The sequence below is a fragment of the Pteropus medius genome, unplaced genomic scaffold (assembly GCF_902729225.1).
Source record: "Pteropus medius unplaced genomic scaffold, Ma_sr-lr_union100, whole genome shotgun sequence".
Taxonomy (NCBI): domain Eukaryota; kingdom Metazoa; phylum Chordata; class Mammalia; order Chiroptera; family Pteropodidae; genus Pteropus; species Pteropus medius.
In genome coordinates, this window is record NW_024354499.1 from 6,279,502 (window position 1) to 6,303,968 (window position 24,467).

A 24,467-nucleotide genomic window follows, 5' to 3' on the forward strand; every position below is an offset into this window, starting at 1 on the left:
CCGGCTTGCGTTTCATCTGCCATATGCAGGCCCAGCCCCGCGGACGAGAAACGAGTGGGGTCCGAGGCCTGAGGCCCAGTGACCCGGAGCAGAGGCGGCAGGGTGCACTCCACCCTGCGGCCAGGCAGAGCCAAAGATGCCGATCTCTCCTGCGCGGCCCCGCCCGGGCCCCGGGTTGCCTCCGGCCTCGCCTTTCCGGCTGCTGCTGCTGGCGGTGCTGAGCAGCCCGGTGTCCGGTCGCATCCTTCGCTCAGTGCCCAGGACCTCGCTTCCCATCTCCGGTAAGGCGCGGGCGCCCTCGCCCTCGCCCTCAGCCCTTCGCGCCACTCCCAGGCCCTGCTTGCAGGTGCCGGCACCCACCTACCCTCCCGACCCGGGCAGCAGCACCAGGGCCCCTCAGCTCCGCGCACGGTCCCGCGCCGCCCACACCCTGCCCAGACCCGGGAGGGACCCCCTAGCCGGGCTGCTGCACCGCATCCCGGGCCAGAGCCTCGCGCCTCGGCTCCCGTGACACGCCCAGGCGGCTCCTGCGGCCCCTTATTGTTAGAACCGCGGGAGAGTTAAGCCACTGGTCGTGCAGACGCCGACCCTGACGGCCAGGGAGGGGATGGGGGTCGCCTGAGGTGTCTATTACAGAGTTCGTTCTCCGTTATCCCTCTCTTACCACACATGCACTTGTGTCCGTGACGCCAGTTTGACGCCTGCTTCCAAACCCAGAGGTCTTTCATTCTTATCCAACCACCCATCCTTCTGATTACCAACTCAGCATTTGCCCACTTTTCAATTCATTCCCAGATCATCAGTCCTACCCTCCTCTAAGCCATTTCTCCTGCTCACATCCCTAATCTCCCTAACCCACGTCCTAGTCCTTTCACATCTCTGACTCCAATTCCTATTCTCCCATTGTCCCATCCACCATAACCCTAACTTCCTCAACATTGCCTTCTCCTTCTACCCATTCCCTATGTTGAGAAACCAGTCAATGAGTTGAGTTAAAATTCTGTTTAAATGATTTTAAAAGTCTTCAGAAGGAAAAAAGGAGGAGGGAGATATGGGCCTTTTAAAAGATGTGGAAGAAGCCAAGGAACGCCACAGGGTTAAAAGTAGTCATTGGAGTGATTCACACTTTACAGGCTCTCTGCTGAGGTGGACTTGAGCATGCCTGTAGATCTTATTTTCTTCTCAGTGGCCATTGAGTGTTAACACCATGGATAGACAGAACCAGTGAAGCTGAGAGTACAGCCTTTCGGCAAAAACTCACAACTGGGTGATAGTAATTTAGAGTCTAAACTTCAGACCTGTGTGATATATAGGGATGTTTTGAATCCAGAAGACAAACTTGTAGTCGGAGCCTGGGCTTTTAGTTTGTGCTGGAGCAATAGACACAACATAGAGTTGAGGTTAGTGGGCTGGGTTTATGTCCAGGAATACATACATCTATGTGGCAAAGAGTTTGGATGAACCAGGGCTTATTCTAAGCATGAGAGCACAGTCATGAATATGGGTGTGGGAGGATGGGTGGGCGTCCATACATCAGCACACCTAGGAGTGAATGGCTGCTGGCCATTCTATCAGTCTTGAGGGTAGCTGAGCAGATGAAGCAGGTAGAACAGAACTGTATTGGTGCAGGGAAAGTGTCCCCAGAGCCAGAGGTTGAGCTAAGAAGGTAAATTTATGCTAACTTATTTGTTATAATCTTTAAATAGATAAGAGTTTTAAATACTGACATAAGGTTTAGAGCTGACCAAAACAGAGCTTGTACCTAAGGAAGGAAGAAAAGAACAATTTGTGAAACATGTAGTATGTATTAGATGCTTCCACATATGTTATACCATTTAATTCTGTCAACAACCCTGGATGAATGAGGAAAGTGATGCTCAGAGAGGGCAAGTAACTTACTCAAGATCACAGCTGGTAAGTGAAAGAGCCAGATTTAAACTCAGGCTGACCTATTTTTAAATTATATACTCTTGCCCACTATACTCTCTACCTCTTTGGGTGGAATAGAGGTGAGTGGAGGTCAAGAGTGGTGGGAGAGAGAGGAGCTAGTTAGTGGAAAGAGTGAAACATTTCCCTTCTAAGTAAAAAGAAATTACTATTAAGTAGTGATTTTTTAAAAGAGGAAATTTAGAAAGTACTTGTACCTTTTATAGGTATTTTCAAATTTCTACTCATATTGCTGAGTAGAAATTACAAACTTAATATTTGTGCTGTTTTTTAAATAAAGTATTCTATTTTTATAGAAAAAGCATAATTGATTGGATTGTGCTAGATTGTGTGCTAAATATTCTGGCCTCATTAATTATCTGTCTTTGGGAAAGTTAGATGGCCTGTCAGTCTCTATTTTTTTTCCCCTGATGACTGCTAAATAAATGGTACTTGGAAGAAAACAAAAATTGGCCCCTTTGGCTTTATCCTTGTGGACCCAACCCTTACGAAGCAATGGCTGACATCATTCTTCCCTTTCTCCTTCTCTTCTTGCCAGAGGCTGACTCCTATCTCACTCGGTTCACCATTCCTCAGATATACAATTACTCTGTTCTCCTTGTGGATCCTGCTTCCCATACACTTTACGTTGGCGCCCGGGACACCATCTTTGCTTTATCCCTGCCTTTCTCAGGGGAGAGACCCCGCAGGGTGAGAGATGAGAGTGGGGAAGACCCCAGATTCCAGATCCATGGTTTTATGGGATGTGAAAGGGGCTGTTGTTATAGGAGGAGGGGTATCGGTTAAAATGAATAAGAGGAAATCATCAACTTCACGGTCTTAGCTAGCTGAGGGTGATTGCAGGGGGCGGGCGGTCATGGTGGCTAGAGAGGCTATGAGTGAGGTTCATGATGATGGGTGGAGGCCACAGTAACCAGGTTTCAGGTGACAATGGGCAGAGGAATCATTGGAATCATATTACTCTAGGGCAATAGCTCTCAAACTTTTTTGACCAGCCCTTAGTAAGAAGTATATGGTATATTTTGACCCAGTACACAAAGTATGTACTGAAAGAAAACTTTCTTGAAATAAAATCTGCTCTCCTAAATATGATACATTCTGATATATTCTAATGCTGGTTGTCATTTCACAATTAACTTCATTACTCATTAATCGGTAAAGACTTCCAGTTTGAAAAACAATGCTCTGGGGGCAGGGATGTCTCTGAAGTTCCCAAATTGATAGAGGTTGTGGAACTGTTACCTACTCTGATTTAGGAGAAGTTGGGAGAGGATCTGGGGGAAACGGTCACTCCTTCTTTCTCAGATTGACTGGATGGTGCCTGAGGCCCACAGACAGAGCTGTAGGAAGAAAGGCAAAAAGGAGGTAGGTATAAATCCAGACCCTATCCTAAGTGCCAAATGAGACCTTGACCCAGCCCTAACTCTGTGTCAGTCCCCTGCAGTGCTGCCATCCCAATGGACCTAGGCAGGACTCTAACACTGTATCATTACCCATAATCTCTGATCCCAGAGCTGCATCTAACTGGCCTGACACTTCCCTGCCTTTCCTTGTACCTGCTGCTTCTGATTCTTTCTAACCATCTCTGACCCTCAGGCCGAATGTCACAATTTTGTCCAGATTCTCGCCATTGCCAATGCCTCTCACCTCCTCACATGCGGCACCTTCGCTTTTGATCCGAAGTGCGGGGTTATTGTGAGTGACAGGGGTGGGAGGATGGGAAGGGTCTTCTGTGAGTGACCATGATGTGGGGCATGATTAAGGCAGCCATTGTGCATGATAAACATTGGGGGTGAGGGATGTCCCCACAGGGTGGAGCCTTTGTCTGCCACTGAAGGAGGGTATGAAAGAGTGGGGAGGGAAGTGGTCTATAGGAAGTGAGCTATACAAAGCATAGAGATGTAATGGGATGGTGAAGGAAGATAGGGATGCTAGCTGGGCTGGGGAGAGGAGAAATCCTGGAGAGACTTCAGAGACTATGTTTCCCTTGGCCTGTGTATGTTTTGTCCAGGCAGCCTGGGTCCATTTTTTAATCAGCGTAGTCCATGTTTATTTCTTCCTCCCATTGACCCGTGACTCTCACCACCTTCTCTCACCTGCACTGCTAACCTCATTCTATGGGGGCTCTGATCTTCTGCTCTCAATGAGCTTCTGAGGTCACTGCCTACTAATGTAGTACCTCATGGCCCTGTACTCTGGATCTTGCCTTCAAGGTGGGCACTCTGTCAACCATGTTTTCTTCTAGGTCCTGTTCATTGCTGCTGAAGCCCTGGGCATCTTCACCTTCACACCCAAGCAGGCTTCGGACATATATACCCCTAATCACATCTAGGCTAGTCATGGTGACAAAAGTTTCTGGGACTGGTGACATCTGAGGAAGGGTCTTAATGTTTATTAACCCTCAGCTTTTCCCATCAGTTATCCAGTAGTCAATCACTGGCCCTGTGGTAGTGTACATTTGTGACAGACCCTGGGATGCGTCGAAAGCCTCACACGTCCTTTGTGTCCAATGGCTTCCCTTTCTGCTCCATAGAGGAATAGGAGGGAGTGCAACAACTCCTTTTCTTGACTCTGATCTTTAACTTAGATCTTGACTTGACCCTTCTGCAGTCTGCAGTAATCCTTATGACCAGGATCTAGTCAGTGTGTAGCTCCAAATCTCTCTTTGCTAAGGACCATCCTCGTATCTCTGGCTTAGAATACTGTAATTGTATATGCTTGATATACAGTCAGACCCTCTGGGCTGCCCTTGGGCTTGATTGGGCTTTTGTTGAGTCCTTTTCATAAGGTGTTGAGAGACTCCCTGCCAGGCGTGGATAGCTTCATCATCCTGGGAAGGTTTTCTAGTTCAGGGGTGTTATTGAAAATCTCTACATCCTATTGGGTAATATTGAGGATCTAGTTTCCCTATTTCCCCACAGTCCTCACAGAGTTCACAAAGTAGCAGTAGAACTGTCATTGCCATAGTTATCTTTTGACAGTCTGTGCAGGCTCGGGAATCCCTTGGGTATAAATACCAGAGCCACAGCTTATAGACAATGCTATCACTCCAAGCTAGTCTCCCAGGGCCTTTTATTTTACTTTGGACCTCTGAGGTAGGACCCTACTGGTCATTAGGTATCCAGACAGAAAGCGTTCTAGACATACCTGTCAGGATTTGTATGACTTGGACCCCTGTTCTCAAGGAACATCAACAACCAAGAGTGAAGCCAGGGGTCCATGTTCTGCATGTCTATGACTTTCGGCTCTTTCTCTAGCAGGCTCATGAAATGAAGGACTCTCCTTTTGTCAAGACTTGTTTGTAAGAGAATACGGGGCACAGAAAGATTATAGGACACACAAAGCTGTGTTAACCCTTTAAACCACGTACTAAAACTGACCTCCAGGCTTCCTGAATACTCTCTTCTGCCTTTACCTACCTGTCTTATCTGGCTATCTGGCAATGCCCCCTCTGCTTGAGCAAGTTCTTGCCTTATCCTTAGTGCTGAACCTCTTATGACTCTGATTAATGACTTTGAGACTATGCCTAACTATTATCTGAGAGCTTTGACTAGCTAGCTGCTCCAGACACAACTTGTTCAGAGTTGATTTGCTCAGAGAAATGAAAGTTCTTAGAAAAGGAAGTTCAAACACTGGACCTACTACCTACCTTCTCCAACAATGCAAGTGCTTCCCTCCAGTCATAGCTCATCAGATGTTGGAGGAAAGTATTTTAATTTGTTTTGTTGAGGGAACTCCAGCAGTTAACAGAGAAAAATGTTAGACTCACAATGACAAGACGTCACATTCAGCTGAGTATCTACTCTGTCTCAGGCTTTGTGCTGGGTAATTTACATTCATGAGTTTAATTCTCATCACCACATCATGATATTTAGGTATTATTTGTTTCCATTTTACAGGCAATGAAAGGAAAGTTTAGAAAAGTTAGGTACCATGTCTAACGTTATATAGCTAGCAGAGGCAGAGCCAAGGTTCAAATCCGGGTTTGTTTGGCTCCACTACCCTGCCCTCTAGTCCAGCCTGTATTCCAAAAGACCTTACCTGGCTTCAATTTCTTGTGACATCTGACCTGTTTCATGTAAAAGGGACCACTCTCCCTCCGCTCCCCAACCACCAGGGAAAGGTCCTTGGCCAAGACCGAAGGACAGATTCCAACCCCGCAGCTCACTGAGAGCCGTCCTACCTAGCTCTGGCATTCTGCTTAAGGGACTTGCCTTCACCACAATTAATGTTGAACACAATTGATGTGCTGACTGACACAAAAACGACACAATGAAGAATCTCAATATTCAGAGAGAGAATATAGTGGAGTCGCCTTGCCCTTTTCAGACCCTATTAAATGTCACTCTGACCATACAGTAATCATAACTTGTCTAGTTAATAGGAGTCTTACTTGCTCAAAGGCTATAAACCTAGATAAAAGGATGATGCCATTTGGGGAAACTGGAAGAGGACTAGTTTTGACATGTTGAGTTATAAGGGGCTGATAGGCCATCTCTGTGAGGAAGTCCAGCAGTCAAGCACAAACACAGGCTAGAGTTGGAAGACATCAGACTTGGAGAGTTTGGGAAATGATTTGCATAGGAGGTCTGGCTGGAAGTGTAAGAATGAATGAGGTCTTTGAAGTATATGTGAGAAGTGCTAACAATAGATTTTTAGGTAGGACTCATGGTTAGGGGCTAGAGAGAAGAGAAACAACCAAAGGAGATAGAGAAATAACAACTAGATTGGAGGAGGGACTCCAGGAGGGTACAGTTTCAAGTGAGTCAAGAAATAGGATATTTCAAGTAGGGGAGTGACTCAAAAGTAGCAAAAGGTACGTAAAGATTAAAGAGGATGAGAACTGAGAAAAGGCTTTTCCTCTTGGTTCTTGGTGAAATGTAAGGGAGTAGCTTTGGGCAAAGAGATAGGAAAACATAACTTGTTTTCTAGGAATAACAGGTGATCCAGATTTGGTTAGAAGAGAGTTCATTTTTAAGAAGTATTAGAAAATAAGTAATTTGGGCTAAAGAGTTTATACTTCAGGCAATGGTGAGCCATTATTTTCATTCTCTTACTCAAAAATTTATCAAATCAGGGACTGATAGTCTAGGACTATTACTCTGGAGTGGATATGTAGAATAAATTGGGGGTGAGGCTAGGCAGTGTGGTGGAAAGGAGGTTACTGCCACAGTTTAGGTGAGAGCTAAGAAGGGCTACAGCAGCAGGTATTAACTCTGTCTCCAAAGTGCCCAGACATTTTGGCACTTTCTCACTAAACTGTTATCTTTCTCCTCAGGCTAGAATGCTCCCACTGCCACACAGGTAAGGTGCTTGTGCCTCTATGGGGTCCTCTATTCCAGAAGACTCTTGAACCAGTATTTTCTTTTAGGGACCTGAGATCACATCTGATTTTAACAAGCCTTTTTCAAGGCTCTCTCAGTAAAATAAAACCTTGTTTGTCAATTACAGCAAATAGATGAGCAATCAGAATGGGCCAGTAGTGTACTTATACTCAGGGAACATATATCTGATTCCTAACCAGCCACAGTTAACGTCCTTGTCAGTCCTAGGTTGAAATCATCCCTGACTTCCATTTTTAGACATTATCTTGAAGCCTCTCTTAGCGCCTGATGCTTAGCTAAGGCTGGCTCTGGTCCAACTTTTTTCTGGCTGGCTCTAGTTGAACTTTTATACTTTGCACCCCTCCCAGGTCAGTCCTTCTAGAGTCCCTGCATGAGGAAGGCACTTACTTACCGAATCCTCAGATTCTGATCTGAGCTTCAGGTCTTCATTGACTTTGCAGATTCCCTTCTCCCCTTCTATGTATTCTTGACTGCAGTCTCATCTTTCATCCTTGGGATGGGAGGGGCGCTTCTCTCTAAACCTCTGGGCTTCAGGTGGTCCTATAAAGCCTGTACTTTTCTTTACCCTTCCGAAGGGCTCCAGCCCTGCTGCCTACCCCCGTCTTTGTCCTGTAGCACATTCTCTAGACAGCTTGCAACCCCTACAATTCAGCAACATTTCAGAGGGAAGATCTGCCTTTCAGCCTCAGTGTCTTCTAGGGCCATCCCAGGTGCTCCCTCATCAGAGCATGTAGGTGTTGGGTATGAGGGAAATTAAGGGAAGAAGAATAAACCAATGAAAAGAGTGATGACACAATTGGGAGATGAAGGAATGGGTGGGGGAATCAGAAGTGGCAGACTGGGAATATGGAGATGGCAGCAGAGCAGTGGGAGATGAATGGTAATTGGGCTTTTTCTTCGTCTGACCATCTTTGTAATTTTCGTCATGAACCTCTGCATGACCCCTAAACCAATCCCCCTTCTGGTCTGTAGGCTGTGTCCAGTTTCCAGCAGGTTGAAAGAATTGAGAGTGGCCGAGGGAAATGTCCTTTTGAGCCAGCTCAGCGGTCAGCAGCTGTAATGGCTGGTGAGTGAGAGAGACAAGAACCTGTGACTTCTTGCTTTGCTTGCTTCCTTCCCCACCCTGCTGTTGGAATTTCTGTGTCCTTTCTTTCTTTTCCTAGGAATGTCTATTATTCCCATGTCTCTTTCTAGCCTTTCCTATTCTTCCTGCTTTTCTCCAGAGTATTATTTCCCTGTGTTCTCTCTAGAGAATGTGTTCTCTGCACCTCTAGTGTGTGTTTCCTCTCTCAACCTCATTTTATATTCTCATTTTTTTTTTGTTTATAAGAGGAATCTACTACAATGCATATTGTAATAAATTTGGAAAAAGTATCAAGAACATATGAAATCTTCTAGGACAGCACTGTCCAAAAGAACTTTGTGTGATGATGGGAATGTTCTATATCTGTGCTGCCTACTGTGGTAGCCACTAGCTGCATGTGGCTGTTGAGTCCTTGAAATGTGACTAGTGCAACTGAAGGAAAGAATTTTAAATTTTCCTTAATTTTAACTTAAATGTAAATTGTCACATGTATCTGGTGGCTACCATATTAGCCCAGGTGTAGAGTATTCCTTCTCAGAAAACCACTGCTAATATTTTAGGATATTTCTTTCTAGCCTTTTTAGTGTGTGTGTGTGTGTGTGTGTGTGTGTGTGTATTGGTGGTGTGGTATTGCCATATACATATTCATATACACTCATGCACATGTTGCTGGCCAGTCCTTTGTTGCTCAGAGGAATCAACAATGACTTAAATAAATTCCTTCTGTTAATTCCTTTGAACAAGCTCTGTATAGTTGCTCAAGCAGTGAAGGTTCTATCACAGATTATGCCTAAACCTTTTCTGGGGAATGACTGCTTAATTCTTTGGTAGTCACAAAGTAAATTGTTTGTGTGCTACATAAGCTATATTTTAGGTGAGAATACTCGATGTGCACCCTCCACATTCAGTGAGAATCCAGCCATTTTCTCATGTTAGTGTAAAACAAGGTTAATAGAAATTTTATGAGTGTGTATATTATGAAACTTTTAAATGTCATGCTACATGGATATAATTTTGAATTTTGTCATGTAACTTTACATCGTAGGCATTTCTGTATAGTTTAAAAATTCTTTTTGAAGACAATTTTAATGACATCCTGCTACTACTCATCTTATGAACATACCATAATTTAATCAAACAATTCCAAACCATTTATATAAATTAATCGTATTTCCAGGTTTATTTAGTTTACTTCCAAGTTTTTGCTATTATCTATAACACTGTAATGAATGTTTTTATGCATACGTTTGTCCTCATTTTAGATCATTTCCTTTAGATTCGTGGAAATGGATTACTATATCAAAGGGTGTGAACACTTTATGGCTCATTATCTGGTGCTAATTGCGTTTTTAGAAAAGGTGTACCAATTTACACTCTAAGTCAGCAGTGAATGAAAGTTTTTTTCCTCACATAAACTTCACCAGAATGTATCGTCATTTAAAAAAAAATCTTTTAGATTAAGAATGATACCTTGTTTTAATTTATATTTCTTTGAATATTAGTGAAGTTGAACATTTTTCATGTTTTAGTACTATTTTTATTTCTTTTTTGATAAATCCTCTGTTCGCATTCTTGGGCAAGTTACAGGGTAAGATATTAGTGTTCCAATCTATATCATTTAATGTTTTGATCTATTTGAAACTTATTTTGATGAATGATATGAGATAGGAATCTAAATTAATTTTTCCCAACTGCTTATCAGTTGACTTAGCATCATTCATTATACTGTTTTTTCTTTCTTTGAACTTTGTCATAAAATTAATTTTTACCTTTACTTTTGGACAATATTTTACAAGAAACAAAAATTGAGATATAAGGTCTAACAATGAATGTTTTTACAATACATTTTTTAATGAAATTTATTTCTTATTCATGACTATAGGCAAAGTCTTAAAAGCTATAAAAATTAAATCACTTTAAGTCAGATAATTAATGACTTACGTTTTCTGAAAAGTAATAAAATAACATAAAAGTTTTGAAAATGAACATTAGTATATATCTAGTAAATAGAATATTCGGGTTGTCATTTTTATCATTCATCTATAGTTGAAATTGATGAAACTTTGTTTATTATACTCGTACATGTTTAAATAAAACAGTTTAGTTGATAGTTTATTTTTCTTGGCTTTTTATCAACCACATTTGGCAAAATTCTGAGTCAGTCATTGGGATCATTAAGAAAGATAGCGGTTGTGAATGTCTTGATTCTACATAATTTTTTATCAACAAAATGACTTCTCAATTGCAATTACCTAAGATAATCAACATACTATCTTTGTTTCAAGCAATAAACTTTAAGTACATTCAGTCTTCTGCATGTAATTAATGTTCTAGTCAGCAGGTGGATTTGCATTGGCATGTGGTATAAGGACACAAATTTCATAAATTAAATCATTGTATGACAAAATTTTCAAAAAGGAAGAACATTTTAAAAAAGTGTCAAGGTTTTTTTTTTTTAGATAATGAAATTCAGAGTTGGCTTTCTGCTGATAATTTAATTTTTTTTTTTTACATCTACTGTACCTGGTCTTCCTAGGTGGTCTCCCATCCAAGTACTAACCAGGCCCGACCCTGCTTAGCTTCCGAGATCAGATGGGATCAGGCATGTTCAGGGTAACATGGCCATAGATCCTCTAATAATTGATGGAAGTGATCAAAAATCACTTTCTAACAGTTTAGAATGGCTAACTTTAGACAAAGTAATGTAGAACCTCCATGTTTCTTTCTGTCTCAGATCCAAATCATGGTCAACACCAATATTATAAATTTTTCTCTCAAGTTCTTACTTCATAAGGCTATAACTTAAAATTTTTCTTGGTCTGACGTAAGTGTCAGTATTCAGCTGGCTCTTTCAATGTTGATCCACTATGCCCTGTTTCCCTCTGTTTTGAAAATGGCAGTACAGAAAATAGTGCCAATATTATGTAAGAACTAGAATTAGAACTCCTAGTTAGGAGCTATAAAAAATGTCCTTAAAGATAATAGGGATCTTTTGAAGTAAAAAGAGCTTTCAGTATTGCAAATATTACTAGAATGTAATATTTATTAATAGAATATATTTTAAATGATAAAAAATTACAATGTGCATTGTAGGAAATTGAGAAAATGTAGAAATGTATAAAGAAGAAAGTGAAAAGTTATTGTAATTCAATCGTTACCAGGTAACTATTATTATTTTAGAATATTTTCTTCTATTGTGTTTCACTGTGTGTGTGTATTTATAATAAATTGGAATTGTTATGCATATTTCACTTAGTATTTTATACTAATAATTTTCTCATAGAAATTGTTTATTATTCAAAACCTGATTTTTAGTGATTACGTACTCTTCCATTATATGAATGTAGTACAATTTAATTATTCCCATATAATTATACATTCAAATTTTAAAGTAAATTATTGCTTTTATGAATAATACTGCAGAAGAAATCTTCTTACATAAATGTGATTAATTGCATATGAGTCAACCCAAAAAGTAGACTTGCTGGGCAAAGGGTGTAAAGATTTTTATGGTACTTGATGGATTTGTCTAAATTTCTCTCCAGTTAACCAGTAATGAGAGGGCTTATTTCATTGCACTCTTGTCAGTCTCAGGTAATATACTTAATAAACATACAAACTGTGACTGCCTCCAAAGTCCAATTTGATGTATTTTTGATTTCATCTCTATTAGTGAAGCTGAACAACTTTTCATGGGTTTATTGGTATTTGTAGTTCTTTTAGGAAAAGCTTCAGAAATCTTGTTTTCAAATATGACATTTATCTGTACTGCACGTAGATAAAATTAACAAAATGATCTCAGTATCTCTATTTGCACTATTCAAATTTGGGAAAATGCAAATATCTTGACAATAACGTTCACATTAGCCTAAGAACATCAGCAGTTCCTTCTCAGTCTCCTTTATAGGGTATTTGTCTTCTGCTCATCCTTTAATATTGGAATTCCTTAGACTTCCACCCAAGATCCTCTTCTCTTCTCATTCTACATGGTTATGATCTCAATCAGTCCTGTGAATTCTGTTTCCACCACATTCTAATGCCTCCCAGCCATTGTCTGGTGCTACAGACCACACATCCAACTGCCTTCCAGACAACTCCACTTGGATGTCTCACAGGAATCTCAAAATTAGCATGTCCCAAACTCTGAGCTCATCATCTTCACTTACCTTCCCCAAACCTGTTCCCCTATCAGTGTCCCCTCCTCTCAGTGCATACCCACCCAGGTAACCTAGCTAGAGACAGCAGCTTGTCATCTGTGGTCCTTCCTATCACACCCTGTAATAAATAGGGCCAAGGGAGGTAGCTTTTGCTCTTTCTCTTTGGGAACCCATTCCTGTGTTTTTATCATCTCCTTTTGGTCTCATTGCATCTTGTGGTTACTGCATCTGCCAAGGAGCACTGTAAATGTTCCAGATACACTGGGTGCTGCCAGCATTTTGCATCCAAGCCTACCTCTTAATTCCAGGTGTGTCTGCCCCAAGACTAGTATTCACACACTGAAACAAGACAATTATAGACATACTATATGGCCAACAGAGGAAAAGACAAACACTGTATCTCCTACTACCTAAATCTGTCCCAATAATAGGCTTTAAAAAAAAGCTGTCCCAATTTTTGGATAAGGAAATGGAGACTATTAGGGTAGCAGCTATTAATCCTGCAAGCTCTGACCACGAGAAAAAAAGGGAGTGGAGGAAGGAAGGTTAGGGCATGTTTAAAATCCTCTTTCTAAAGCTAATGAATGATAATTCGTATTATAAACTTCTTTAAAGGTGAGCATTTTGATACCAGAGTGAAAATTTGAAACCCTTAGAGTAGTGAAATATTCACTGCCCTGACTTTACCCTAGCCTGTCAGTTGGGTTCTAACATACTGTATTCACAGGCTTTACATCTGGGCAAGTAGAGATCTACTTCTACAAATAACTATGATTCTTTATCTTTTGCAGCTTTCAATCTTTTTTTTTTTTTTTAATTTCCAACATAAAAATATCTTAATTTTTCAGGCTATAAAATTAAAAATGCTAACTACAAAAAAACATTTAGTGAATACAAAAAGTATACAGCAGAAAATAAAAATCACGTGTTATTTCATTAGTCAGAAACAAACATCATTAACACTGTAGATGTAGCTCCCTCAACAATCTTTCCTAGGCCTGCAGACAGGTATCTGTATCTTAAAAAATTGGGTTGAATTGTACGCAGTGTTTTTTTCTAACCAGCTTATTTACTGAACTCAGCACTGTGGGCATCTTTCTCTTTTGCACGTCATCTTCTGCCAATAACAAATGTGTGTTTTAATGTTTACCGAATTGATCCATTCAGTAATAAATGCAGGGGTGTTTTATTATATGGACAGTGAAACAGAATACTTAGAGTTGAGACTGCCTTGGAGCGTCTAGGACATGTGGTGATCCTGTGTCCTCCTATGGATTTCTGCTCTCATTGACCAATGGCTTCTGTTCCTTCTGTGTGTGTGTGTGTGTGTGTGGGTGTGTGTAAGACTGTTGCAAGCCCCTTGGTACTCCTGGTATACCTGCTACTTCTTCCTAAAGTGTCTGATTCTTCTTGCTGTCCCTTAGTGTCAGTGACCTTCTACTATTCCACCTTGAGTATGCTCTTCGATTCTAGGCTCCAGAGTTGCTGAATGCCACTATTGATTCTTTAGAAAGTTTTGGGACTCTTTACCTCCATCCACTACTGGGTCCTTGCATGGTTATATGAGGTCCTTTCCTGTTTGCAGAATATTTATGACTATTCCTTCCCCCCACCAATTCATGCTCCCCAAATATTCATAACCATCTCCCTCCATTCTCAGGGTATCCCTGACATAGCTTCTGCCAGAGTTTTCATTTTAGGGTGTTTTGTGTACAACACTCTTAGGAAAAATTTTCATTCCAGTTCTGTCTTTTTTGTCAACTTTCTTTTCCCTTAGAAGTACAGAGGATTAGCTCTTTTGCTGTTCTATTTGCTGTCAGGACCTATGCCCCACACCCGGTTTTCTCCCTCCTGAAATACTCTGAAAGGAAATGGATGCCACTTTATAGTCTTCCCACCTCTGACAACAATTCAAGTTTCAGAAGGAGCTATAACCCACACGTATCAAATAGCAGCCATGGGCCAGGCCCTACCTGGGTCTCTGTGTTTGTTATCTCATTTAATCTTCAGCACTGTTCTAAGTGGAAGGTGGTATTATCCCCATTCTGTATTTGAAGAACCTGAGGCTTAGGAAGGTTAATTTGCCCAAGATCATACTACCAGTAAGTATTCAGAATTGAAACCTAAGCTTTCCTGGCTCCAAAAAGCTTGGATTCTTGTCACAATCCCAAGTGATAGTATAGTCTCCCCTCCCTATCCCACAAGGAGGTTTCTAACTTAGCTGTACTGTTGCCCTCAGAGGGCTCCTGACCCTTTTCGCTCTGCATGATGTGTTTTTAACAAAGTGGTTATCTTTCCAGTACCTGGTGCATGCAGCCTCACTGGAGCACCTGTGTCCTCATCATGACTCTGCTTCCCTCACACTGGCCCGACTCCTTACTCTCACTTGCCTGACTCTTTACTCTTCCCTTAGTGGGTGAGAGCCCCCATGGCTCTTGCTGGAGTTTCTGTGCACTGACTTCTGACACACTAGCCTTTTTCGCTCCTCCAGCCCCTCTAATTTGATCTTCTGAATTGCCTTCAGTAGCTTTCCCCTCTAAATGGTGGTGTCCTAGGCTCTCTTCCTGCTTCCCTTTTCTCCCTGGCTATTATGTTCATGTCACGACTTAAGCATGACTCCCATGTTGCCTAACTCAGCCCTGCTGCCCAGCCCTTTCTGTTTGATTGCCTTCCAGTACCTCTGACCAGACGTCCTGAAGGCACCTCAGCCTGAGCTTACTTCCTCTCCACCCGCCTCCTTTATGGGGCTTCTCCTGTCATTTTGTCTTGGTTCATAATATCACCGTCTATTATCATCTACCTTATATGCTGGAAACCTGAGAGACATAATTTATTCCATTCTTTCATACCTCATGCTCAATTGATTTTCAAATCTCGTTAATGGATTCTGCCTCAGAAATATCTCCCAAGTCTAGTCCCTCTGTTCCTTCTGCCCCTCCCTTATCAGGCCCCTCACCCTTGCACGGACTGTGAATTGCCTTTAATTAGCATTATCCTCTTAAAAACCAAAACTGATCATGTCACCTCATCTTTAAGAAAATCTCTATAGTTTTGCTCTTACCTGTAGGATAAAGTACATGTTCCCGGGCATCTCTGCTCGCTTGCCCAGCAGCCCCTGTGCCCCACCGGCGCTTCAGCCGTGGGCAGTGCCCTGCATCCCCAGACATGGCTCCCCTCTTCCCACTTGTTAATCTTTCTCCTTGAAGTCCTTCTACCTGGCAAATACTCATACTTCAGACCCAGCTCAGACATCACCTCTGAGGTTCTGCTCCCAGTCAGATGTGGCTGGGTCCTCCTCTGTGCTCCCACACAAGTCTGTGCATCCACACCTCCTGGTATCTGGTTACATGTTTGTCTTCCAGACTCAGAGTGGGATTCTTGGGGGAAGCAATGTGCTTAGCATGCAGCACAGTGCCTCATATGCAGTCAGTGGTGAAGGATTGCCACTGTGTCCTCTCCAGAGCCCCTGTGATACACGAAACTGCAGGGAGTTCTCAGCCTTCTACTCTCCCCAGAATCATTTCCCCCTGCTCATGTCTGAACTCTTGGCAGTGTTACTCAGAGTGGCTACAGTGCTTTGACATTCAGCCCACAGAGCGGCACCTCCCCTTCTTCCCCAGGAATCTGCATTTTGATCGATTTCCAGAGTGATGCTGGTACACCCTGAAGTTGTGACTTGTTTCAGAGCAGTGTACATCCACTGATGTTCAGAAAGAGTGCTAGATCCTTCAGACATTTACCATAGGGGTAGATCTTAAGTAAGATGGGGACAGGCTGCAGAGCAAATCCCCTTCCTGGAGAGTCACAGTATAATTAGTGTATTACAGGGTAGAAGAGTCCCTAAAACAACAAGGAACTAACCAAAGGCTGATTTGCACAAGGACAGCCTTTATTCTCCCTTCGTACACATTACCGTCCTGGCACTCTTCTCTTAACACTGGTTCGCCCTCCTGCCCTGGAGCACTTTATTCCCACGATGATTTTTAAGTGAGGTGATGCCTTTCATGTGCTTAGCAGTGACTGGCACTTAATGGACACTCAGCCTCTGAGAGCTCCTGCCCCTGCTTTATTCCCTGCTCTGCCTGTGACCCCTTTTACTTTGCTCAGTGGGTCTCTTACAGCTCATCTCCCTGTCGCCCTGCAGGGGGGGTCCTCTATGCTGCCACTGTGAAAAACTACCTGGGGACGGAGCCGATTATCTCCCGGGCTGTGGGTCGTGCTGAGGATTGGATTCGGACAGAGACCTTGCCATCCTGGCTCAACGGTGGGGAGAGGGGGAGGGGTGCTTTGGGAACCGAGAGGGCGGGTGGAGGCCGGGTGGTCCCAGGCTATGTCTGTGGGATCTGAGGCCGCAGGTCTCCCCAGCTCCAGCTTTTGTCGCAGCAGTGGCCTTGAGGCCAGCCGAGTGGGGGGATGAAGACGGAGACGATGAAATCTACTTCTTCTTTACCGAGACTTCCCGAGCGTTTGACTCATACGAGCACATTAAGGTTCCGCGGGTGGCCCGAGTGTGCGCGGTGAGACCCCGACCCCGGCTGTCTGTTGTCTCTTGCTCTTCCTGGCCTGTGTCTTTTCCTCTCTGGGTCTCTGTCTGTGCATCTCTCCTCTGTCTCCTTTTTGCCTATGTCTTGACTTCTTTTCTGGGAGCTCGAGGAATGTGGGGAAAGGGCTCTATCCTCTTTAACCTCATAATTACCCTTGTGTCACCCTGCCCCTTGGAGGTGGACTAGTTAAAGGCAGGAGCTGTTGACAGTTGGACCTGGGCTTCAGCTTCTCCACCACTTACTGCTTCTGCGACTCTGGGCATGTTCTCTAGCATCCTTGCAGATGAGGATGTTAATAATGCCTAGCTATACGGGTTGTTTTGAGGACTAAATGAGGTGAGTTATGTAAGCACATTGTACAGTACTTCTTAAGTGCTCAGTGAACTTAGTCACTGTCATTGTCATTGTCATTTTGACCCTGTCTACCTGTGTATCTTATTATCCCCTGCTGTTACTCTATCTGTATCTCTGTCCTTACATTTCTATGCATCTGCCTCCCCATCTGTCCCTGTCAGGGGAAACTTATATTGGTCTTCACACTCTTTCTATAATGTTGGTCTTCTAAAGAGAACTTTCCATGTGCTTGTCACCCCAGGGGGACCTTGGGGGCCGGAAGACCCTCCGGCAGAGGTGGACGACATTTCTGAAGGCTGACCTGCTATGTCCAGGGCCTGAGCATGGCCGGGCCTCCAGTGTCCTGCAAGACATGGCCATTCTTCGACCTGAGCATGGAGGGGGGACCCCCATCTTTTACGGCATCTTTTCCTCTCAGTGGTGAGGGGGTCATGGTGTGAAGTAGAGTTACAAGGTGGGAGATACATGGGGTGGGCACAGTGTCAGTGCTATCTCATCCGGAGGAGGGAGGGTGGCTTCTCCCTGGAGTAGACTAAATGGCTCTCGTGCATTTCTCATGGGTCATCTCATTTGACAGGTGATGAGTTGCTGTCCCCTAGGTCCCGTCATGTGTCTGGCTCTAACCTGTGACTCTTCCAGGGAGGGGGCCGCCATCTCTACTGTCTGTGCCTTCCAACCACAAGACATTCGGACAGTGCTGAATGGTCCCTTCAAAGAGCTGAAACATGACTGCAACAGGGGACTGCCTGTCGTGGACAATGATGTACCCCAGCCCAGACCTGGAGAGGTGAGAGGGCTGGGGCAGCTCTTCAACCCACACCAGAATTGCCCCATTACAGCAAGAGCCCAACTAAACATCTTGGGCACTTTCTGGCCCCTGGGAAACTTTGTCTCCCATCCTCTGTTTCCTCTAGTGCATCACCAATAACATGAAACTCCAGCAATTTGGCTCATCGCTCTCTCTGCCTGACCGTGTGCTCACCTTCATTCGAGATCACCCACTCATGGACCAGCCAGTGATTCCAGCTGATGACCACCTTCTGCTCGTAACTACGGATACAGCCTATCTCAGAGTCGTGGCCCACAGGGTGACCAGCCTCTTAGGGAAAGAGTATGATGTGCTCTACCTAGGGACAGGTATGTTTAATAGCTAAGCACATTGCCCATCCAGTGCACACATGCTCTTGTCACAAAGAGGGACCCATACATACAAGCATCAGAGTCCTAGGCACAACTATAGTTATTTCACTATGTTGTATCCCTTGCCTGGCTTCTAGAGGATGGACACCTCCACCGAGCTGTGCGGACTGGAGCCAAGCTCAGTGTCCTTGAGGATCTGGCCTTATTCCCAGAGCCACAGCCAGTTGAGAATATGAAATTGTATCAAGTGAGTAGTAGATTTTGGGTATTCTGGTTGGGAGACATCTGAGTCCAGAGCCAGTTTGTGACCCTGAAGTCTGAGAGATGCAGTGTATTCCTTTTTCTCACTCACTTTCTGTAGAGCTGGCTCCTGGTTGGCTCCCGTGCTGAGGTGACACAAGTGAACACAACCAACTGTGGCCGTCTCCAGAGCTGCTCAGAGTGCATCCTGGCCCAAGACCCTGTCTGTGCCTGGAGCTTTCGGCTGGATGCATGTGTGGCCCATGCTGGGGAGCATGGAGGGTGAGTGTGTCTGCCCTTGCCTCTTGCCTGCTGTCCCAGGGCTCTGACTGATACTTATGTCTGTCTATTCCTTGTCTGTTAATGCTGCCCTCTGTGTATGTCTATGTGCATTTCTTCTTTTAGTGCAACTTGTGTGTCCATTTGTCAGTCCCTACTAACTCATCTATATGTCCATCTGGTGCTGCCTCATCAGTGTCCTGCCTCTCTGCTGGACCTGCCCAGACCATGTGACTGGCCTCCACATTGCCGTACATGTCTCAGTTTCCATTTTATAAGAGCCGTCAAAGTATTTTTACAGTTGACTACTCCCTCCTTCCTTCCTTGAAATACTCTTTCCTCTTTCCTCCTTCAGGTTTTCCTACCTGCCTCACCAGCCTGTCTCCCTTACTGATTCCTTTTCCATCCAGCTTCTGAATGTTGATGTTCCTCGGGGTTCAGTCCTTCTCTTTACACTTGCACAGCCTGTCTAGGTGATTTCATCCCCATTCACTCCCAACTGAGTGCTGTTGACAACTACAGATGTATCTTTAGCTGAGCTGCAGAATTCCCTGTCAGCTGCCTGCTTGATATTGTCCTTGGATACTTCACAAGCAACTCAGACTGGCGATCTAGCATGCATTGTTGTTTCCTCTTTCTTTCAAATGGTCCTCTGGTTTTCTTCATCTCAAAAAAGGGACCTCCATTCATCTAGTTGGTGAAGCCAGAAACTGCCCACACCGTATTTTAGTTTTTACTGACTCTAGCTCTATCTATCATACCCTCAGTCCACAGCCACTTCTCTCCTCTAGTGCTATCACTCTAGCCCACGCCATCATCACTTCTTAACTGGATTACTCTAATAACCTCCAAATCGGTCTCCATTTGTCCATTTGGGGCTCCCAGCATCCATTTTCCATTCAGCAGCTAGCTTAAAATCATATGTCACATTGAAGCATATCCCTGACATCATATTCATCTAAAATATTTCAATATGTATCTCTACTGGATAAGGACTCTCTCAGAAACATTTTATTATAGGAAATTTCAAACATTCAAAAATAAAGTAGTATAATGAATTGCCATGTATCTATCACTCAGCTTCAACAACTATCCATTGGCCAATCTTGCTTCATCAATACCTTCACTCACTCACAATTATCTTAAAGCCAACCTCAGACGTTATATTACTTCATCCACAAATCTTTCTATGTGTATCGCTTTAAAAAAAAACATAGCCATATTATCACTATCATACCAAAAACTCAATTTCTTAATATCACGAAATATTCAATGTTCTGATTTTCCCAGTTGCTTATACTTGAAAATAGTTTGCTTAAGTCAGGATTCAAATGATGTCCATCAGTTGTAATTGGTATATAACATTTCTTAAGTCTTTTAATCTTTAAGATTCCCTTCAATGAAGTTTTTTTAGTTGATTGCTTGGAAAATATTTTTTCGAATTGACTTTGTGATTTCCTATTTTGAAGCCCAGTTAATTTACTGTATATTTGTACATGTTACTGAACTCCAAAGTTACAAATATTTTAAAAGTAAAAATACTTGTCTTTGGGAATCAATTTCTGGTTAAGAACTTTGACCTGGTCTTTTAATTTCTCTTGAAACACCTAAGAAAAAAACAAGTACCTTATTCTTTCCTTTATTGTTTTAATATCCACTAAGACAAGAATTTCATTGGTCTTAGATATCCTGTGTACTTGAGCCTCAGGGTCTCCTTAAGATATATATGTGGTGGTGGTGGTAGGGTATATATGCAGGCGTACTTCTTGGTAGTACAAGAAATTACCAAGTTGGTACTTTTATGCATACTACCCTTCATACCTCAGTTTATACAAGGGAGAAAAACATAGACTGTGCAAATCCTGAGGCTGTAGCTGCACATATGGCCTCTCCATGTTCCCCACTCTAGGCTAGACAAAGCAAACTCGGTTTTACCCAGTGTGTGTTCATACGGATCTTAGAGCTCCTTTCAGGGGTCTCAGTTCGTGTTGAAGGAGTTAACACTCAAACAGAGTCTACCTTTGGCTGAGGCTCTTGCGTGTTCAGATTGAACTTCCACCTGGTCTTCACTGACAGCCCAGGAGTGGTCTCCGTGGCCTCCCCACCTCTGGGAGTAGTGCCAGAGAGTCCAGAGTCAGCAGTCTGTCTTACTGTCCCTCTGTGAGACGCAGTCCACTGAAATCCTGGAAGTACTGGAATTGTGTTGTTTGAAACAGATCTGTTAGAGGCCAGTAGATATCAACAGTTGTTGGAGAGAGAGTTCCTACTCAGGGATGAGCAGCTTTATGAAACAAAGTTGTGTTACTGACCCTCCCAGAATTTTGACTAATTTTTGTAGAGATGACATTTTCTCTTTTTCTTAATAGAAACAAACAAACAAACAAACCAACCCTGTAGTTTTTATGTTTTTTTTTTCCCCCCGGAGAAATCTTGGGGTTGTGGATAGCCAGCTACATTTCTTGGAAGTTTCCCGTGTTTCTTTTAAAACACCCCACCAGTCATCTTTCTAACAGAACTGGCACAAATTTAATTTTCTGTGGCCTGCTAGAATATGTGTAGAATTTGACATGGCAAGTGTCATGAGAAGTGTAAGGAGTGTTGGGGGAAAAATTAGTGACAAAGAGCATGTTGACCAATAGTTCCAGGAGTAATTTAGGAGGTGACGGGAGATGTAACAAGTGAGGGAGTGTTCAGTGGTGCTGAGGAGGGTAGAAAGGAATGTTGACACTGGATTTACTGAGTATTCTCTTCTTTGTAGGCTGGTCCAAGACATAGAGTCAGCAGATGTCTCTTCTTTGTGCCCTAAGGAGCCCGGAGGTCTGTCTGGTTTAGGAAAATGTGGGTGGAGTGGGTGGAAAAGGGCTAGAAAGTTGTCTATCTTGGATCCACTTTAAAACTTGGGTCTTGGCAGATATGGCAGCTGATGACCCACCTCCTTTTAGCTTTACTTCCATGGCCCCTTCTCTAATCTGATCTTCCCCCACATTTCTCTTGATCACACCCTCAGCCTATAGCCTCACTACCTTTTGTGCCTTTGCTCTCTCTCTGCAGAACACCCAGTAGTATTTGAAGTTCCTGTGGCTACAGCTGCGCATGTGGTCTTGCCCTGTTCCCCAAGCTCAGCCTGGGCATCCTGTGTGTGGCACCAGCCCGGTGGAGTGACTGCACTTACCCCCCGGCGGGATGGGCTGGAGGTGGTGGTAACCCCAGGGGCCATGGGCGCTTATGCCTGTGAATGTCAGGAGGGTGGGGCAGCCCGCGTGGTAGCTGCTTATAGCTTGGTGTGGGGCAGCCAGCGGGGACCCCCAAGCCGGGTCCACACAGTGGGGGCTGGACTGGCCGGCTTCTTCCTGGGGATTCTTGCAGCATCCCTGACTCTCCTCCTGATTGGTCGGCGTCAGCAGCGGCGGCGGCAGAGGGAACTTCTGGCTAGAGACAAGGTGGGCTTAGACCTGGGGGCCCCACCATCTGGGACCACGAGCTACAGCCAGGATCCTCCCTCTCCCTCTCCTGAAGATGAGCGGCTGCCCCTGGCCCTAGCTAAGCGGAGCAGTGGCTTTGGTGGCTTCCCTCCACCCTTCCTGCTTGATCCTTGCCCGAGCCCAGCCCACATTCGGCTGACTGGGGCTCCGCTGGCCACGTGTGATGAAACATCCATTTAGGGCTGGGCAAATGACCACTACTGCATGAGTGACCACTGGACTGGAATGACCGCTGAGACCCTGGGGGTCACTGGGCTTGGAAGACCGTCATGGCCTCAGTTCTTTTTGGCCTTTGAGTGGTCACTTGACTTCAGTATCTACCTTCTCTGGCCCTGGATGGGCTCTGAGCCAGCCCTTTGTCTGAGTCCTGATTCCTGAGTCTCATGAGAGATCAGAACTTCAGAGAATCAAGATTTTTTCCACCCCTGGTTTGAACTGCTGTGGCCCCTTCAGCCCTCATCCACTATCTTGGGCCCATTAGTTTGGGAATGGGACATGGGACGTAGCTATGACTTTGCCTTCTGGTTAGACCCTGGCTGGAAGGGAGACCTGTGGACACGATTGGGGGCTGATGTGCACTGAGTCCTTGGGGTGGCTTTGCTGATTCTCCCAGTTTATCTGATTCTCTGTGGGGAGTGCATGATCCCTATGCTGCAACATGGACTCTTTGCCCTGAGATCTCCCCCTCTCCCAGTTTTCCTTCTTTCATGAAAGAGCATGTGTGTTCACAGGAGACCTGGCCAAGTATGCATAACTGGGCCAGCGCTCAGGAGCTTTCACAGTGAGTAAGGAGGGGGAGGCTGGGAGGGGGCACTGCCTGCAGAGCTTTAGACCCTGTAGCCAGCGAGGGGATGGCTTTTCTTTCTAAAAGGAAGCAAACCACTGCCCTTCCCCATCACCTCCCACAACCTTTCTCTTGAGTAGAGAAAAACTCCCAAAGTGACCTTCCGGGTGGGAAGGGCAGAAGTACATGTGACCCAATCTTTTTCTTTGTTTTTGCCTCCTGGCTGCCACCACTGCCGTGCACAGCTGCTCTTTCTCTGGCTGGGCCCCCTTTCCTTGGCTCCCATTGAAAATAAACTTCACAACATTCTAAACATTAGGGGACAGCAAAAGGGGAACAGTCACAGGAAATACACGCAGCATGGAGATAGGTTTGTATCAGTGACGTTACTCAGGTTGACGCCCTTGCCCTAAAGCAGGAGTTCTCCCCTGGGGGTTCATGGACTCCCTGAAATCGTATGCAAAATGTTGTCTGTACTTGTGTGTCTGTGTTTTGCTGGGGGGGAGGTTTTATGGTCTTCATAAGATTCCCAAGGCCTTAACAAAATTGGAGGACCACTGCCCCAAGGATACCACACCATGGCCAAGCTGAGAGGTGCCGCTCAGTGGCAGCTCTTTCTGCTCCACCCTACCCGCCCTGTGGCCAGCCCCTGGACTTGCAGCTGCTGGGTGCCATCTCGTTTCCCCAGTCTCTGGAAGCTGGGCTCTGTGCATATTCGATGACACTGTCAACTCTCAGCAAACTTCCTGCTTCACAACTCGCAGATGCTTTAGGCTTCTCCTGCTCAGTTCCGGTCTTGCCCTGCGAATGTGCCTCGTTCATCCCTGGTGAGGGAACCCCTTGAGTGAGCTCCAGTAAAAGATCCAGCCCTTCCCAACTGAAGTTTTCAGCTCTACTTTCCTTGGCAGCAGCCTGTGAATTACTCAAAACAGTCCCCTTGGGTTTGGAATTATCAGCGGCTTTGCCCTAATAAGCATATGATCTTCGGCCAGTAATCTAACCTAAGAACATCCGTTTGCTCATCTGTAAAGTGGGGATAATAATACCTACCTCAGGGTTGCTGCAAGGATTGAATGACAGAACATGTAAACAATAAAGCACTATACCAGTA

At 44.3% G+C, this 24,467-nt stretch overlaps 1 protein-coding gene and 1 pseudogene across 8 annotated transcripts; one reads left to right on the top strand and one right to left on the bottom strand.

Annotated features, from left to right (window-relative positions):
- On the top strand, window positions 1–24,467 carry SEMA4F (ssemaphorin 4F). 8 transcript variants are annotated; one of them, XM_039852469.1, is made up of 14 exons: window positions 1–281; window positions 2,486–2,637; window positions 3,253–3,312; window positions 3,544–3,642; window positions 8,265–8,358; window positions 16,678–16,797; window positions 16,899–17,050; window positions 17,673–17,851; window positions 18,071–18,218; window positions 18,346–18,568; window positions 18,709–18,818; window positions 18,933–19,093; window positions 21,849–21,907; window positions 22,142–24,467. In XM_039852469.1, the coding sequence occupies exons 1-14, from the start codon at window positions 137–139 to the stop codon at window positions 22,750–22,752; spliced, it is 2,313 nt and encodes a 770-aa protein (XP_039708403.1). In that variant the 5' UTR covers window positions 1–136; the 3' UTR covers window positions 22,753–24,467. The 8 variants fall into 8 exon arrangements, with proteins under 8 accessions (XP_039708403.1, XP_039708404.1, XP_039708405.1 ...); XM_039852470.1 differs by having other exon boundaries at window positions 16,917–17,050; XM_039852471.1 differs by having other exon boundaries at window positions 16,920–17,050.
- On the bottom strand, window positions 10,888–11,006 carry LOC120594731 (uncharacterized; annotated as a pseudogene).